The sequence below is a fragment of the Salmo salar genome, chromosome 23, assembly GCF_965601325.2.
Source record: "Salmo salar chromosome 23, fSalSal1, whole genome shotgun sequence".
NCBI lineage: Eukaryota > Metazoa > Chordata > Actinopteri > Salmoniformes > Salmonidae > Salmo > Salmo salar.
Genome location: NC_138313.1, coordinates 3,843,656 through 3,859,997, shown reverse-complemented (window position 1 = coordinate 3,859,997; position 16,342 = coordinate 3,843,656). Strand labels below are relative to the sequence as shown.

Sequence of the window (16,342 nt, the reverse complement as noted above, 5' to 3'; positions counted from 1 at the left end):
GACAAATGCTGTGAAAAGTACAGTAAATGTAAAATGCAAATAAAATCAACAGGGTAATGCTTAGAACTGTTGTGTCCCCACCTTTGGTCTGATTTATTTCAACTGTTACCATGGTCATGCGAACACTTTTTATAGTTCTCTGTTAGAAACATTTAAATGTGGCCCTATCCAAAAGAAAGATAACAAGATATGCTGTTTTTGTTTTTTGTAAATAAAATCGTTTACAAGATTGAGTGCTAGTATGCTAGGTTAAAAGCTGTTTGATTCACAGACGCCTACTTTGTTGTTGAGGAGACGCCTCAGGGAAAGACACATCTATATTATAAACTCTGGTGTTCAGAGTCACACTGTTTATACAAAGCCTTGTGTGACTTAGTGCTATGACCATGATGTAACCATGTTATAACCTTGTAATAATGTGTTCCAGGAGCTGCATCACTGCGTGTCCAGGAAGGCCTACACCCAGATCGGAGGCTGCAGGCTGAGAGTGGTGCATCCTGGGAACTACACCGTGAGGATACGTGCCACGTCGCTGGCAGGAAACGGCTCCTGGACCGAACCCACCTTCTTCTTCATGCCCGACAGTAAGTCCTGCCTGCCTGCTCCAATGGTGAACTGGACCTGCTTACACTTTCTGGAACACAAATGTGAGCAGTTAATTTTGCTATGAGAGTGACTGGGTCAGCAGGTAGCTTAGAGGTAAAGCGTGTTGGGCCAATAACTGAAAGGTCGCTGGTTCGTATCCCCGAGTCGACTAGGGTAGCGAGGCACTTAACCCTAATTTCTCCTGTAAATTGCTCTGGATAAGAGTGTGTGCTAAATGACAAAAATGTCAAATGTAAATTACTGACCAATGGCTGCTGTTTTTGTTGCAGAGGACACCACTTCACTGAAGATTATCATTGGCTCAGTCATCTGCTTCATCCTGCTGCTATTCATAGGAGGTGGAGTCTTCATGATCTTTAAGAAGAAGTAAGACTTGATTGATTAGATGTTTGGTATAATTGTTTTTTTGTTTTTTTTTATAAAAAAATTACAATGACATCCTGGCAAGACAAATGAAATATGCAAGGATACCTTTGACTAATCTGTGTGACCGTGTGTTCCAGACAAACTGAGGGACCCACTGGACCTCTGATCGCCTCGTCCAACCCAGAATACCTGAGCGCTAATGACGGTAAGGACAACCAAACCCACACCTCAAACTGGTTTTGCAAGTTTGTTTTCCTGTGAGGTAGTGTACGCGTTAAAAAGTGTACTAAAAGGATAACTTTCTCCTTTTTGTATTGTGTAGTGTATGTGCCTGATGACTGGGAGGTGGCGAGGGAGAAGATCAACATCTTGAAGGAGCTGGGTCAGGGCTCATTTGGCATGGTCTACGAGGGCATCGCCAAGGACATTGTGAAGGGCGAGCCGGACACACGTGTGGCGGTGAAGACGGTCAACGAGTCAGCCAGTCTGAGAGAGAGGATCGAGTTCCTCAACGAAGCGTCTGTCATGAAGGCCTTTAGCTGCCACCATGTGGTTAGGAGCTTATTCATTCACTTTCATTACTAACCAGTATCTATTATCTGGGTATGATGGCTGAGTATGTATTTTCTGGTAAGAAGGTTGACACAGTGGATACTCTGTGCTGTAGATTGAGCGTTTTGAGCAAGATGGAGCCGTACAGAAACCGTTTCATGGCCGTACGTGCCATGCATTGGAATCCGTTTACATTGGGTACATTTTATCATGTTTTTATATAGAGAAATGTATATCTCAATGGTCCTGACTCTCACTGCTCTCTCTGTCTGTAGGTGCGTCTGCTGGGGGTGGTGTCTAAAGGTCAGCCCACTCTGGTGGTGATGGAGCTGATGACCCACGGGGATCTGAAGAGCTTCCTGCGCTGCCTCCGACCAGACTCTGAGAATAACCCCACAGGGAAGCCCCCTCCCACACTGAAGGAGATGATTCAGATGGCGGGGGAGATAGCAGACGGCATGGCCTACCTCAACGCCAAAAAGTTTGTCCACAGAGATCTGGCCGCCAGGAACTGCATGGTGGCTGAGGACAACACCGTCAAGATCGGAGGTAGAGTACAGTAGAATAATAGAGTACAGTATCACACTCACATGTGATTTTTCGCTACAGTTTCAACAAGTAAATCATAACTGGGTGAGCCTTTCATAATTCAGGAGTAATGTGGCTCGATGTATGACGACTGTCTCGTTTGTCTGTGGTTGATGTATGACTGTCTCTCCAGACTTTGGCATGACCAGAGACATCTATGAGACAGACTACTACAGAAAGGGTTAGGTTAGGGTTATGATGTGATGATGCTATTTACTGTAGGTTGTGTTTTAACTGTTCCTCTCCTCCCCTTAGACTTTGGCATGACCAGAGATATATATGAGACGGATTACTACCGTAAGGGAGGGAAGGGTCTGCTTCCTGTCAGGTGGATGGCTCCTGAATCTCTGAAGGACGGAGTGTTCACCGCACATTCAGACTGCTGGTGAGTGCAGTAGGACACACCTGGCTGCCACGGATGTCAGATGGGATTTTCTGCTCATTCTTTTTTTCCCACTCTATTCAATCTCTTTAACCTCTTTTTTTGAGAGCATCTTTTTCCACTCCCCCTTCTTACCCCCTTAATGTCTACAGTAACTCTATAACCACTTTTTTTCCCGGTTATGCTAGTCAAGGGGTATTTCAATCTTACCCTACGCCTACGTGGGTCCAGACTACTGATGGTTTTCTGTTTTACCTGATAATTAATTGCACCCAGCTGGTGTCCCAGGTCTAAATCAGTCCCTTATTAGAGGTGAATAATGAAAAAAGCAGTGGAACTGGCTTTGATGTCCAGATTTTAATTTGAGGTCACAAGTCCTTTATTTCATTATTCACATCCTTTTATTGTTTTTGGCTTGAGATAATGTGTTGTACCTGTCTATCTCCAGGTCATTTGGTGTGGTATTGTGGGAGGTCAGCACCCTAGCAGAGCAGCCTTACCAGGGCCTGTCCAACGAACAGGTCCTCAAGTTCGTCATGGACGGAGGATACCTAGACAGACCAGAGAACTGCGTGGAGAGGATGTACGTGTCTCAAACACTGTAGACTTTTAGTGCATTGTGGGATCTGTAGTATTTTACATTGATATGCCGTACTAGCAATACAAAGTACATTAGGTATATATTTTGATTTGGTTAAGCGTTTGAGTTACCACTACTACATGCCTACAGTATTCCTTGGGCTAGTTTTGCTTCAATGGGGACCAACAGAGGTGAGCAGCTTGTGGATAGATTTATTTTTGTCATTCATTCATCTTTCTCCCTCTTCTCCTCCCTCAGCCACAACCTGATGACGATGTGCTGGCAGTACAACCCCAAGATGCGTCCCACCTTCCAGGAGATCATCGAGATGTTGAAGGAGGATGTTCACCCCAGCTTCCAGGAGGTCTCCTTCTTCTACAGCGAGGAGAACAAGCTCCCCGAGACCGAGGAGTTTGACTTGGACCTGGAGAACATGGAGAGCATCCCACTGGACCCATCGTCCTACTCCCAGAGAGAGGACAGCGACAGTCTATCCAGAGACAATGGATCCAGCCAAAACCTAAGGGGCAACTATGAGGAACACGTGCCCTACACACACATGAACGGTGGCAAGAAAAACGGACGAATCCTATCATTGCCCAGATCCAGCCCTTCCTAACATTTCCTAAGGTTTTCTTCCTCCTTTCAAACTATTTAAATTGTATAACTCTTGCAGAAGCCCTTAAAAAAACTGATCTCAGGACATGTATTTTCTTCCTCACAGCTGCCAAGCATGGTGGGACACAGGATGCAAACATTTTGGTATATGTTGAAAGACATTTTTGCATTTATCCAGAATCATCTACTACAATCATCTACTACAACTTTCTACAACTTTCAACTTTCTATCTTAATTTTTCACTATTGCCATGTTTCCAGGACTGGTTGATGGATAAAGAAGAAAAAAAAAAACTGAACACTTCTCTCTCTTTCTCGCTCTCTCCAGGCTGCCCCATCTCTCTTCCATTCTCTTGAAAACCTTTTCAGCTAGTGGCCTTTTTATTTGTGGCCTGTAAACAAAGAGAAGTGTCTATCAATACTTGTATTAATTTCCTTTGAACAATGTCTAGACAGGTTTGAACCATGGGATGGCATAAACTCTCTAGAACAAATGTCCATTCGTAGAGAAACTTTTTATTTAATTTTTTTGGTGCAGAATTCCAAACTTTACGGAGATTATTTTGGTGTTTGGTGAATAGTTCTAATTTATTAGCATTTTTTTGTCTCACTTTTTCAGTTTTATTTCTGTGTATGGCTGAAGAATATTTAAACAGTTAGAAGTTGGGCAAAATAGTTCCTCAGACTGACCAATAGCTGCTGCTTTCATATATTTTTGTGGATATAGGATATATAATATATATAGTATATATGAAATATTTGGTATTTATATCAATATTTTATATAGAATATATACAATATAGATGTTTTTGTACGTAGTTCATATTTGTAATGTTTTCATCTGAGGCTTTTCTGGTAAGATGGGTTTTTTTGTCCGTTTTTTTTCTCTCTCTCTCTAACCCCAGATATCACACTAATCGGCCGCCAGTGCTCTGTTGTCTTAGACCTCCACGCGTGGTTTTACTTCTCTTTCAAACCCTCAGGAGAACCCTGTTCTCCTCAGCAACAAAGGGCAGCCCACTATTTTAGAAAAATCACGGCATCTTTCAAATGTTGTTCTTCCTGTAAGTGGAAGAGTTTGGGTGGCCACTATGCTAAAATGACAAGAACCAAAAACTGAAATGGGAGTGAATGGTGCCTTGGTCTGATGGAGCCATGGTGTAGATGTCCATGTTGTTATCTACAATCTATCGATTGTGTTAAAATGTGTCTATCTTTGGTTGATCATTAGCTATCTGTTTGATTGATTGATGTTATCGGTGGGGCTAGAGATGTGACGTCTGCTTGCTTGGACAGACAGTTTGTCTTGGCCTGATGATTGTACTTGGCTTGTGCTGTCTTGGCTTGTGCTGTTGGTAGTGGTGTTTATAGGGTTATAGTTGGGTCATAGGAGACCCATCTAGCTATCCATCTCCTCCACTGGAGTCAGAAGCCCATATAGGTGGATGTATTCCAGGACCACATACCATCAGGGCTTTGAGAGAGATCTAATGCAGAGCTTTATATGAGTGGCGAGCATCAGCTCTACTCCATCACAACCCCCATGTCCTCATACAACTGGGTTTGTTTTGACCCTATCACCACCCTACGCCCCCTTTCCCACATAACGATAGCCCATTGGCTGTAATGTTCGCTGACACAGGAAGGAGGTCAGAATCAGGCTGCTGGTGGAATTTTCCATGTTACTGTGGTTGAATGCTTTTGATTTGAACATTTTGGAAAGTTCCTATTGCATTCAGAGTCCACAGCGGGCAGCAGCGAAAGAGAGGGAGGGAGCAGTTAGATGAAGGCGGGTGTGTGTCGGTGTGTACTAACGGAGGGAGGTGGTGTACAGGTGGTAGTAGTGGTGGTGTGGTATGAGTCAGGACACGCTGTAGCTGTACAACAAGTGCTGCTTTCCCCCCCCAGGGCTGGGCTGACATTCTACTATTGGCAGTGGAGACCGTGTTCGGACTTGCTGTGTGCCCGTTATTCACAACCCATTCTCCCTTCCAGCCTAAAGAAAAAGATATTGAACTTATTTCCCCCCGCTTTTGATTTGGGTTTCTTTCAATCCCACACCCTCCCATTTGGATTGTGGTGTATCCCTCCCCACAATCTGGATTATAACCCATCACTCCAATATCTAAAGAGGGGTCATGAAAGTGTAAACCTCTGTCCATTTACATTCATATTATTAAGTTCCATACAGACATTTAACATTCCTGTCAGCTTCTTCCCAGCACAAGACAAAGTCCTGATTGTTTTTAAAGTACACACACACACACACACTTATTCTATGTGGCAAAAATCACAAATTGGTGTTAAAGATTGATTGAAAAGTGTCTACATGGCATTCCCATTGAGAAGCACAAATAGGCCAATCATTAGTAGTTAACACACACGTCTCTATTTGTCCCATTATCCCTCCCTCTAGCCAAAGGCAGTGATACTCATTGTCTATTGTCAGAAGCATTGATAAGGGACAGAAAAGCACAGACAGGAGCTAAGGGTAAGTCAATCTGACCTGCGTCCACTCAGCAGTTTGAGCCTGTGTGGCTGTTTAGAGCTTACAGTTATAGGCCTGGTGTTATTACCCCTAACCTGCCCATTCATCTTCACCCAGTTATCTCTGTTTACCCCTTTATCTCTGTATGTCTGTCTGTATCGGAGATGGTGGAACCGCATCAGCCTCCACCCAGTGTCTTCTCAACCAACCACAGACCAGAGAGATGGATGTACATTGTACAGGCTGGTTACTGTTTGTTTGTTTGTTGGCACATACTCGTGTGTGTGTGTTGTGGATACATGTTAGACAGGGGGAGAGAAATACGACTCGTAGATGGGAGCTAAATCCATACCGTAAATCTGAAGTAGTACTTAGAGATGAGGTATTTAGAGATATGACAGTTGCTAAATAAATTATATCCGTTTCTATGGGGAACATCAGCTTGTGGCTAGTTTTTGGTCAGTTGTTGTAAGGGTTGAATGGCAAGTCCACTTAGTGCTATGGTGTTCAAAGTTTAAGCAATGTTGAACCACCTTTCTGGTTCTCGCTGATTCTTGAGAATTTGATCTACTCCACTTACTCGAATGCCCCCCAAAAGGTAATTTTTTTCCCTCAATCATTTACACTCTCATACCTTTTTACTTTGTAAATACTAAAGAATATAGTGTCTCGTAAAAAAGGGGGGAAAAAGAGCAAAAAAGTGGGAAACCTCCCTCACAACTGTGCATACAGTACATGCCCATAGCCAGAGATAAATGGTGGATCTCTATCTCTACATATGACCATTGTCTCTTTATGGCGGTGTATACAAGTGTATGCAATTTTGAATTCAGAAGATCACCATCATCTTTGAAAAATTACAGATATTTAATATTTTATTTATTGTATTATCATTGTATAAAAAACACTGTTCGCTTTTTGTCAACGTTTTTTAAATATTGAAAGTCAGGTAAAAAAAAAAATAATACTAGTTAAGAGTAGAGCTATAAATGTGAAAAGGAGTCGGTAGTTGTAGTTTCTATGTATTTGGCCACAGTCTACCTCAGTGGGTGTTTGGAGGAATCAGTTTGAGACTACAGCATCTTTCTTGGTCTATCAGTTTGTTGGTATCCCTGTAGTTCAAATCAGAGGACAGGGACTCTGCCCGTCTGTGACCACTGCTGTGACATCAGAATATAGGCAGAATACTATCAGAATATAGAATCCCACTAAATCCAACGCAGCCCCTTTTAAAAAGATAAGACCCTGCGTGTTTCTCAAAATGCGTACTAACGTGCTCCGAGCACGCAAATTGGACCACGAGAGGGTCGGATTATGGGTACATATACTTTGATTTGGAATCTCCCCCACGGAGGGCCCTTCTCGAATGCGTACTCCGTTTGTAAATATTTTTTGAAGCATGCATCGATGCACGCTTCAACGGAAAGTATGCAAAGAAATATGGCGCAACCACGTAAAAAATGATGTAAAATATTTTTAAATCAATGGTGGGCATTGGTTGAGCTGAAGCAAGAGAAAATACACGTCGACCTCAGAATGAAATGTTGCATATTCACATGTCATATGTTGCCAGACTACAATATTTTTTTCTTGATACCGTCATAAATACATGCTGTTTACCTGCCTACTTACCATAGATCGCAAGCCCATAATAAGTCAATAGGGCTAACTGGCTAGCTACTACTGTTAGCCAGATAGCCATGAAGAATTGCTAGCTAACTACCCACGAATAACTAACATCTATTTAACATCTATCTTGGATAATATTTGTTTTAGGTAATTTTTGCCTGTTAAACTATCTGTTTAGTTACATTATTAGGATTCACATTTAGCTAGCTGATAGTTATGATGTAAAATGGTTGCTTTGTGTATATCTTGTTTCATCTCTAATGCCATTGTCCTGGCTGGAAGACAGTTCAGTGAATGGCTAAGTCCCAGGTCCATAGTAAATCAATAGGGCTAACTGGATAACTAGCTAGCCACGAAGAATTGGTAGCTACCCACGAAGAATGTACATCTACCTTGCATAACATTAGTTTTAGGTCATTTCTGCCTGTTTAACTAGCTAGCTATCTAGATTATTACGATTCACATATCTAGCTGATAACTATGAAGTAAAACGTTTGCTTTGTGTATATCCTGTTTTGTCTATTGCTGCCATTGTCCTGGCTGAAAGACGTTTCAGTGAATGGGGAGGTGAAGCGTAAGGTAATATACAGATGAAGTCGGAAGTTTACATACACTTAGGTTGGAGTCATCAAAACTCGTTTTTCAACCACTCCACAAATTTCTTGTTTACAAACTATAGTTTTGGCAAGTCGGTTAGGACATCTACTTTGTGCATGACACAAGTAATTTTTCCAACAATTGTTTACAGACAGATTATTTCACTTAGTTCACTGTATCCAAATTCCAGTGGGTCAGAAGTTTACATACACTAAATTGACTGTGGCTTTAAACAGCTTGGAAAATTCCAGAAAATTATGTCATGGCTTTAGAAGCTTCTGATAGGCTAATTGACATCATTTGAGTCAATTGAAGGTGTATCTGTGGATGTATTTCAAGGCCTACCTTCAAACTCAGTGCCTCGTTGCTTGACATCATGGGAAAATCAAAAGAAATCAGGCAAGACCTCACAATTTTTTTTCTATACCTCCACAATTCTGGTTCATCCTTGGGAGCAATTTCCAAACACCTGAAGGTACCACGTTCATCTGTACAAACAATTGTACACAAGTATAAACACCATGGTGCTCTAGGAAACAGATACAAAGTATCTATAGCCACAGTAAATTAAAAAAATAAAAGCTGAAATTAATCATTCTCTACTATTAATCTGATATTTCAAATTCTTAAAATAAAGTGGTGATCCTGACTAACCTAAAACGGAATTTTTACTAGAATTAAATGTCAGGAATTGTGAAAACCTGAGTTTAAATGTATTTGGCTAAGGTGTATGTAAACTTCCGACTTCAACTGTAGTAGGGGGGATGGCGAATGCTTCTCTACACTCTCGTCCTCACAAGAACGTACTCGAGAACGTCGTCGGAGAATGCACTCGGAGCATGAGAGTGTGGAGTACGGTAGAATGCATATTGAGAAACACCCTGATCAGAATAAGAAGAAAGTAACAAGTTTTGACCCAGTAATTACCCTGATTAAGAACTTTTTTTTCCCATATTCAAACTTTATCTTAACAACCGAGTAGGTTAACCCCCAGTGTACTGTGAAGCACAACCTCAATGCGCTTTTAAATGTTGCCCCAAACTTTCATTTGATTAGAAATGTATTAGAACAGGTAAATCAGTCAAGAATGTGGTGATATGACAACAACCTTTTGACTGGTGATTTAATTATGAAAAATGTACTTTTTAGGTTCCCACTCCCATTATTTGAATAGGCTTTCAGATTCCCAAGCGTCAGGTTTCTTTTTGAAATTAACAGAATTTTTACATACCCTATAACAACGGTTAATGTAATAGCTGTTGTTACATACCCGCTAGCTGATAGTTGCTTGTGAGCGAACATGACTGCTTTGCTTTTGTGCATTCATTGTTCTAGGGAAGACTTGATTTGAGCTTTTTATTGAAATTCTGCATCAAGACAGAGTAGTCCAAATCATGATTGCATATCTCTTGATCACATAGCCATAGTCTGCAATAGCTCAGCTAAGCCTTGGTCATGCTTTTCACCATTGACTCACCATAGATGAACTCCTCAGTGTGGGTATATACACTACCGTTCAAAAGTTTGGGGTCACTTTGAAATGTCCTTGTTTTTGAAAGAAAGCACTTTTTTTTTCTCATTAAAATAACATCAAATTGATCAGAAATACAGTGTAGACATTAATGTTGTAAATGACTATTGTAGCTGGAAACTGACAATTTGTTTTAAATGGATTATCTACGTAGGCATATGGAGGCCCATTATCAGCAACCATCACTCCTGTGTTTCAATGGCACATCATTTTAAAAGGTTAATTGATCATTAGAAAACCCTTTTGCAATTATGTTAGCATAGCTGAAAACTGTTTTTCTGTTTAAAGAAGCAATACAACTGGCTTTCTTTAGACTAGTTGAGTATCTGGAGCAACAGCATTTGTGTGTTCGATTACAGGCTCAAAATGGCCAGAAACAAATAACTTTCTTCTGAATCTCGTCAAGTCTATTCTTGTTCTGAGTAATGAAGGCTATTCCATGCTAGAAATTGGCAAGAAACTGAAGTACAACGCTGTGTACTACTCCCTTCACAGAACAGCTCAAACTGACTCTAACCAGAAAAGAAAGAGGAGTGGGATGCCCTGAGCAAGAGGACAACTAGTCTAAAGAAGGCCAGTTTTATTGATTCTTTAATCAGAACAACAGATTTCAGCTGTGCTAACATAATTGCAAAAGGGTTTTCTAATGATCAATTAGCCTTTTAAAATGATAAACTTGGATTAGCTAACACAGCGTGCCATTGGAACACAGGAGTGTGTATAGTGTGTGTATATATATCTCTCCCAGAGTCCCTGTTCTTCTCAGTCAAATAGGAACAGCATTTAGTCTCAAGGCCGTTTAATGTATCCTGTTCTGTTGTTTTCTCTTAATGTTGTATGTATTGTTTTCTACTGTGAATATCAAGAAATTACCTTATTGTTATATCAATGCCATGGAATGGGTCTGTCTGGACACTGCATGCCTCCGCTGGTCAAAGGACTAGATTTTAACTTCTCAGGGAGGCATGTGTATCGGGGGTTGGATGATGGAAGGAGCTTCCAACCTGTCTCTGACTGAAGTGCAAGTTCTCTTGGCATCCTAGCAAATCATATTTTGGGGGAGATGTAGCTTAGAAGTTGTCAACAAACAACCACCCTCTTGCAAATCAAATGTTCAGCCTTTGAAGATAATGATCTGATTGTATGCCTGTTATCATTGTGATATGTGGTGTTCACTGCCCCCAGCTGGCTGGATGGGGGAAGTGCAGCATCAGGACTCGAGTGCGTAGCCAGGGCTCTGTCCCATAGTGCCTTGCTCAGACAGACTACCCTCCTCCTGACTACATAGCCAGCCAGACCCTCAGTGCCCTGGACTGGACTAGTCTGCTCTGGTCCGGACTGGACTGTCTCATCTCACTCCCAACGTCCCAGCAGGAGAATACTGGACTATTAACGTATTATGCATTCTAAGACAGGAGATAGTTGTGTTCTGTACTCATAGCTGCAGTCAGAGGGATGCAACACATTCCCTTTGCTTGGCTGGATGATTCATGATATAACTGTATTGGGATAATTACTGTATGTGAACGATATTCATGGTTTCACAGAAATGTTGAACTTCTTGTCTCTACTGGGGCAAGGCTCTTGCTTGAATTCTGCATGAACCCAACCATCCCCAGCTGATTTGTTTTTAATTTAATAGAATTTTGTATTTTGGCCATCTCTTTGTTGATAGTAGCCCAACACCCAAAGCACATGGGATCATGTATAATTAGCAACCATTGATTGCATGACATGGGGAAAATAGAACTCCCATTTAAAATAGTGGCAGATATCCGTGAAAAATTATATCACTTGATTTAGGGAAGTTTAGGTTTAGTTTGAAACTCAAATCAATTTGTCACATGTTTAGTAAACAGCAGGTGTAGACTGACAGTGAAATGCTTACTTACTCTGATAACCTAAAAATGCAGTTTGACAGAGCATGCTAGTCCTGCAGCGCTGGTTGAGAACAAAGCATTGTATGTATTTTATTGTTTTAAAAAGAAAAAGTATTACATTTAGAGATGTTTATTTCAATTCCTTTTTGGGGGGGGCAAAAAAAGGAGGGCAAATACAATTACTTTTCTGTCTAATCTTTTACTACTCTTGTAGATTATTGAATTGAACATTGTTATCAAAGTATATAACTTTTTCGAAATAAAATTACAAAGTTAGATTATTTTTTTTGTCATGACACTACCCCAGTATGCAGAGCAGATAAAAGTTCTATACTGTAGATGTACTATGGAGCAGCACGACGCTGGCTGGCTGGGCTACCTGTGTATCATATGACATGTGGCCTAAAACATTCATTTGATCATGTTCTATTCCATTGTAAATGCATGTTCCCATGTTTGTGAACAACTCGTGTGTTTTTACCCCCGCCCACCTGTTAGCATGTTTTATTTTTATTTTTTTTATCTCAAAATATCACACATTGCTATGTTATGGGACAAAAATGTGTTTCTTTCTGACCAACAGCCTACAGAAAAGTCATCTAGATTTAGTTGACATTTGCTTTTCGATGTGAAAAACTGGAAAAGACCACTGCACGTTCGTGGAGGAAAACACAACATGAAATCCTAATAAGTAAATAAGCTATAAAGTGTATCAGAAACTATGGTTATATCCCAATCTAATGTGTAGGTGGTTCTTAACCATTTAACATGGCTATGGGGCAGTATGAAGAAAAACACCTTCGCTATGTATTATGTACAATGTCTGTTAGTAGTGTAATGAAATGTGTACGTGTGTAAGGTTGTAGTTGGTATGATTTAAAGAAAGAGACGCCACTTTTAAAACTGACTCGGCTCATCTACATAGGCATCGATGTAATGATTATATATTATATTTGCCCTTGCTGAAAGTTTTTGTTATTCAATGTCACGTCTAATTTATTGAAGCGTAATTGTTTGACAAATGGATGAGGGTCGGGGGGGTGTATAGTAGTGGTGGGTGTGGTTGTGATGATATTGAGGGTTTAGGGGGTAAAGGGATTCTAGTCATGCTATCTTGTCAGTGGTCTGCTCCGTTTTGACACAGCTCGCTACATGTTAAGGTCTCTCTCTAGCCCCTAGGTGGAGTTTTAGGTGTCTGTATCGTCCTTGGTTAAAGTCTTGCCATGGGTTGTGTTTGTTTATCTGATTGCTGCTCCTTCTTCTGTGCACATAGATGGCCACAAAATGCTTTGTGTGTAGGCTGACAGGATACCTCTTTATGAACCTCTGTCATGTTATTTTTAGAAGATTTACTGATGTATTTGTCATTGATAATGTATAGCTACATTATTTGTCACAGATGCATATACAGGTGACGTGTATGTGTATCACACCCATGTACAACCACAAAGATGGCTACATCCCAACACTGGATCAAAATGTGCCATTATCTTTATGTATATCATATTAATGCTCTTGTCACTTCCACACACAATTACACACATGTACAGGATCAAAATGTGCCATGACTAAATAATGCCTGACAATTTATTTTTTCTATGTTTTCAAGGAGAGCCAAGCAGTGACATGTACAGAACATTTTTGGAATGATATGAAAATAAAATCTTGTGTGTAAATGATTCTACAATTAACTGTTTATATTAAAATCATGAATAAAATTATTGGAGAATGTATTTTTTTTAATGTCAACTAGGTCAAATTAACAAAATGTAGCAATCCCTTTCCAGATGGTAGTGCGACGTCATTGCCGTTTTAAACTGATCCACTTGAGTGAACTGCAATGCAGACCGCTAGTATCTGCCAAACGGTTTGTTCAGTACTAGGAGCAGAACCAAGCATTTAGAGTTAGGACATTGAGGTTTCTTCATTATGATGCGTTTACATGACATTACAGCATCCTATGGCAGCCATGTTAGCTCATTAACATAATATGGGAAGAATGTCTAGAATTAGAATAATACTAAAAATTCTATAAGTTGGTCAAACTCTCAATATATGGCTCTGACTACGAGTAGGATTATATTTTTCATAACCAGAGAGAACAGAACATGAGCTGTTCTTAAATTACGTGATTTCATATTTATTTTTAGACTGGTCTAAGGCCAGTTCTGCATTTCCCTCCCCTGATGGGATTTGGGAAGTGTAAGCTGATCCTGGAAGGTCAACATCGACAACCTGGACCAACTCATGTTTAACTCAATAGGATCCTTGTGTGACCTCTTTATTCAAATATTTGTCACATGCTTCTTCGTAAACAACAGGTGTAGATTAACAGTGAAGTGCTTACATACGGGCCCTTCCCAACAATGCAGAGAGAATTTTATTTTTGAATAATAGAAAAATAATAACACAAGGAATAAATACACAAGTTACGATAACTTGGCTATGTACACAGGGTTCCAGTACCGAGTCGATGGGCAGGGGTACAAGGTCATTTGAGGTAGATATGTACATATACAGTTGAAGTCGGAAGTTTACATACACTTAGGTTGGAGTCATTAAAACTCGTTTTTCAACCACTCCACAAATTTCTTGTTCACAAACTATAGTTTTGGTAGGTCGGTTAGGACATCTACTTTGTGCATGACACAAGTAATTTTTCCAACAATTGTTTACAGACAGATTAATTCACTTATAATGAACTGTATCACAATTCCAGTGGGTCAGAAGTTTACATACACTAAGTTGACTATGCCTTTAAACAGCTTGGAAAATTCCAGAAAAATTATGTCATGGCTGTAGAAGCTTCCGATAGGCTAATTGACATAATTTGAGTCAATTGGAGGTGTACCTGTGGATGAATTTCAAGGCCTACCTTCAAACTCAGTGCCTCTTTGCTTGACATCATGGGAAAATCAAAAGAAATCAAGCAAGACCTCAGAAAAAAAATGTTATACCTCCACAAGTCTGGTTCATCCTTGGGAGCAATTTCCAAACGCCTGAAGGTACCACGTTCATATGTACAAATCAAATCAAAGTGTATTTGTCATGTGCGCCGAATATAACAGGTGTAGGCCTTACAGTAAAATGCTTACTTATCGGCTCTAACCAATAGTGCATAAAAGGTATTAGGTGAACAATAGTAAGTAAAGAAATAAAACAACAGTAAAAAGACAGGCTATATACAATAGCGAGGCTGTTCAGGGTCCTAACAATCTATGACTTGGGTGGCTGAAGTCTTTGACAATGTTTAGGGGCTTCCTCTGACACTGCCTAGTATAGAAGTCCTTGGCCCCAGTGATGTACTGGGCCGTACCAACTACCCTCTGTAGTACCTTGCGGTCAAAGGCCAAGCAGTTGCCATACCAAGCGGTGATGCAACCAGTCAGGATGCTCTTGATGGTGCAGCTGTAGTACATTTTGAGGATCTGAGGACCCATGCCAAATCTTTTCAGTCTCCTGAGGGGGAATATGTTTTGTCGTGCCCTCTTCACGACTGTCTTGGTGTGCTTAGACAATGATAGTTTGTTGGTGAAGTGGACACAATGGAATTTGAAGCTCTCGACCCGCTACACTAAAGCCCTGTCGATGTGGATGGGGCGTGCTCGGCTCCATCCACATCGTCAGAGGAAGGCCCTACAAACTGTCAAAGACTCCAGCCACCCTAGTCATAGACTTTGCTCTCTGCTACCGCACGGCAAGCGGCACCGGAGCGCCAAGTCTTGGTCCAAAAGGCTTCTCAACAGCTTCTAACCCCCAAGCCATAAGACTCCTGAACAGCTAATCAAATGGCTACCCAGACTATTTGTATCTGGGTGATTGTTGTTAGGCGATTAGGCCTGGCTCACAGTCGGTTCCAATTAATCTCAAAGGTGTCCGATGGGGTTGAGGTCAGGGCTCTGTGCAGGCTAGTCAAGCTCTTCCACACCAATCTCGACAAACCAATTTTCTGTATGGATCTCGCTTTGTGCACCAGGGCATTGTCATGCTAGAACAGGAAAGGGCCTTCCCCAAACTGTTGCCACAAAGTTGGAAGCACAGAGTCATCTAGAATTTCATTGTATGCTGAAGCGTTAAAATTTCCCTTCACTGGAACTAAGGGACCTAGCCCAAACCATGAAAAACAGCGACAGACCATTATGCCTCCTCCACCATACTTTACAGTTGGCACTATGAGTTTGGGCAGGTAGCATTCTCCTGGCATCCGCCAAACCCCGATTTGTCCGTTGGACTGCATCTATTTTCTGTTATTTATTTAATTTCCATGATCATTGCAGAATAAATGTGCATACAACAACCATTCTCATTTAATTGCGCCTATTAGATTGGCTATTATATGTTTTTTTCTCTATTATAAGTTTTTGCATCCGAAAGGGAGCGCGGGTTTATAACATAACAGTAGAATTTAACGGGTGAACAGACAATTGATCTTTTGCATGGAAGTGCGTAGGCTACCACTGAAAGTAGGACTATACTGTATTTTTTTTATTTTTACATTTTTAAGACAATGTTTCATTATTCGCAG

General features: G+C 40.8%; 1 protein-coding gene across 1 annotated transcript in view; it reads left to right on the top strand.

The window, feature by feature from the left end:
• LOC106583950 (insulin receptor) overlaps positions 1-13,538 on the top strand; it is a 160,701-nt gene extending 147,163 nt beyond the window's left edge. The window contains exons 13-20 of the mRNA XM_014168658.3: positions 428-584; positions 876-972; positions 1,110-1,177; positions 1,295-1,524; positions 1,800-2,073; positions 2,368-2,497; positions 2,943-3,077; positions 3,333-13,538. Coding sequence (XP_014024133.1) covers positions 428-584; positions 876-972; positions 1,110-1,177; positions 1,295-1,524; positions 1,800-2,073; positions 2,368-2,497; positions 2,943-3,077; positions 3,333-3,693 — 1,452 coding nt within the window. The 3' untranslated portion in view covers positions 3,694-13,538. The remainder of the gene's footprint in view (positions 1-427; positions 585-875; positions 973-1,109; positions 1,178-1,294; positions 1,525-1,799; positions 2,074-2,367; positions 2,498-2,942; positions 3,078-3,332) is intronic.
• Positions 13,539-16,342: the final 2,804 nt, after the last annotated feature.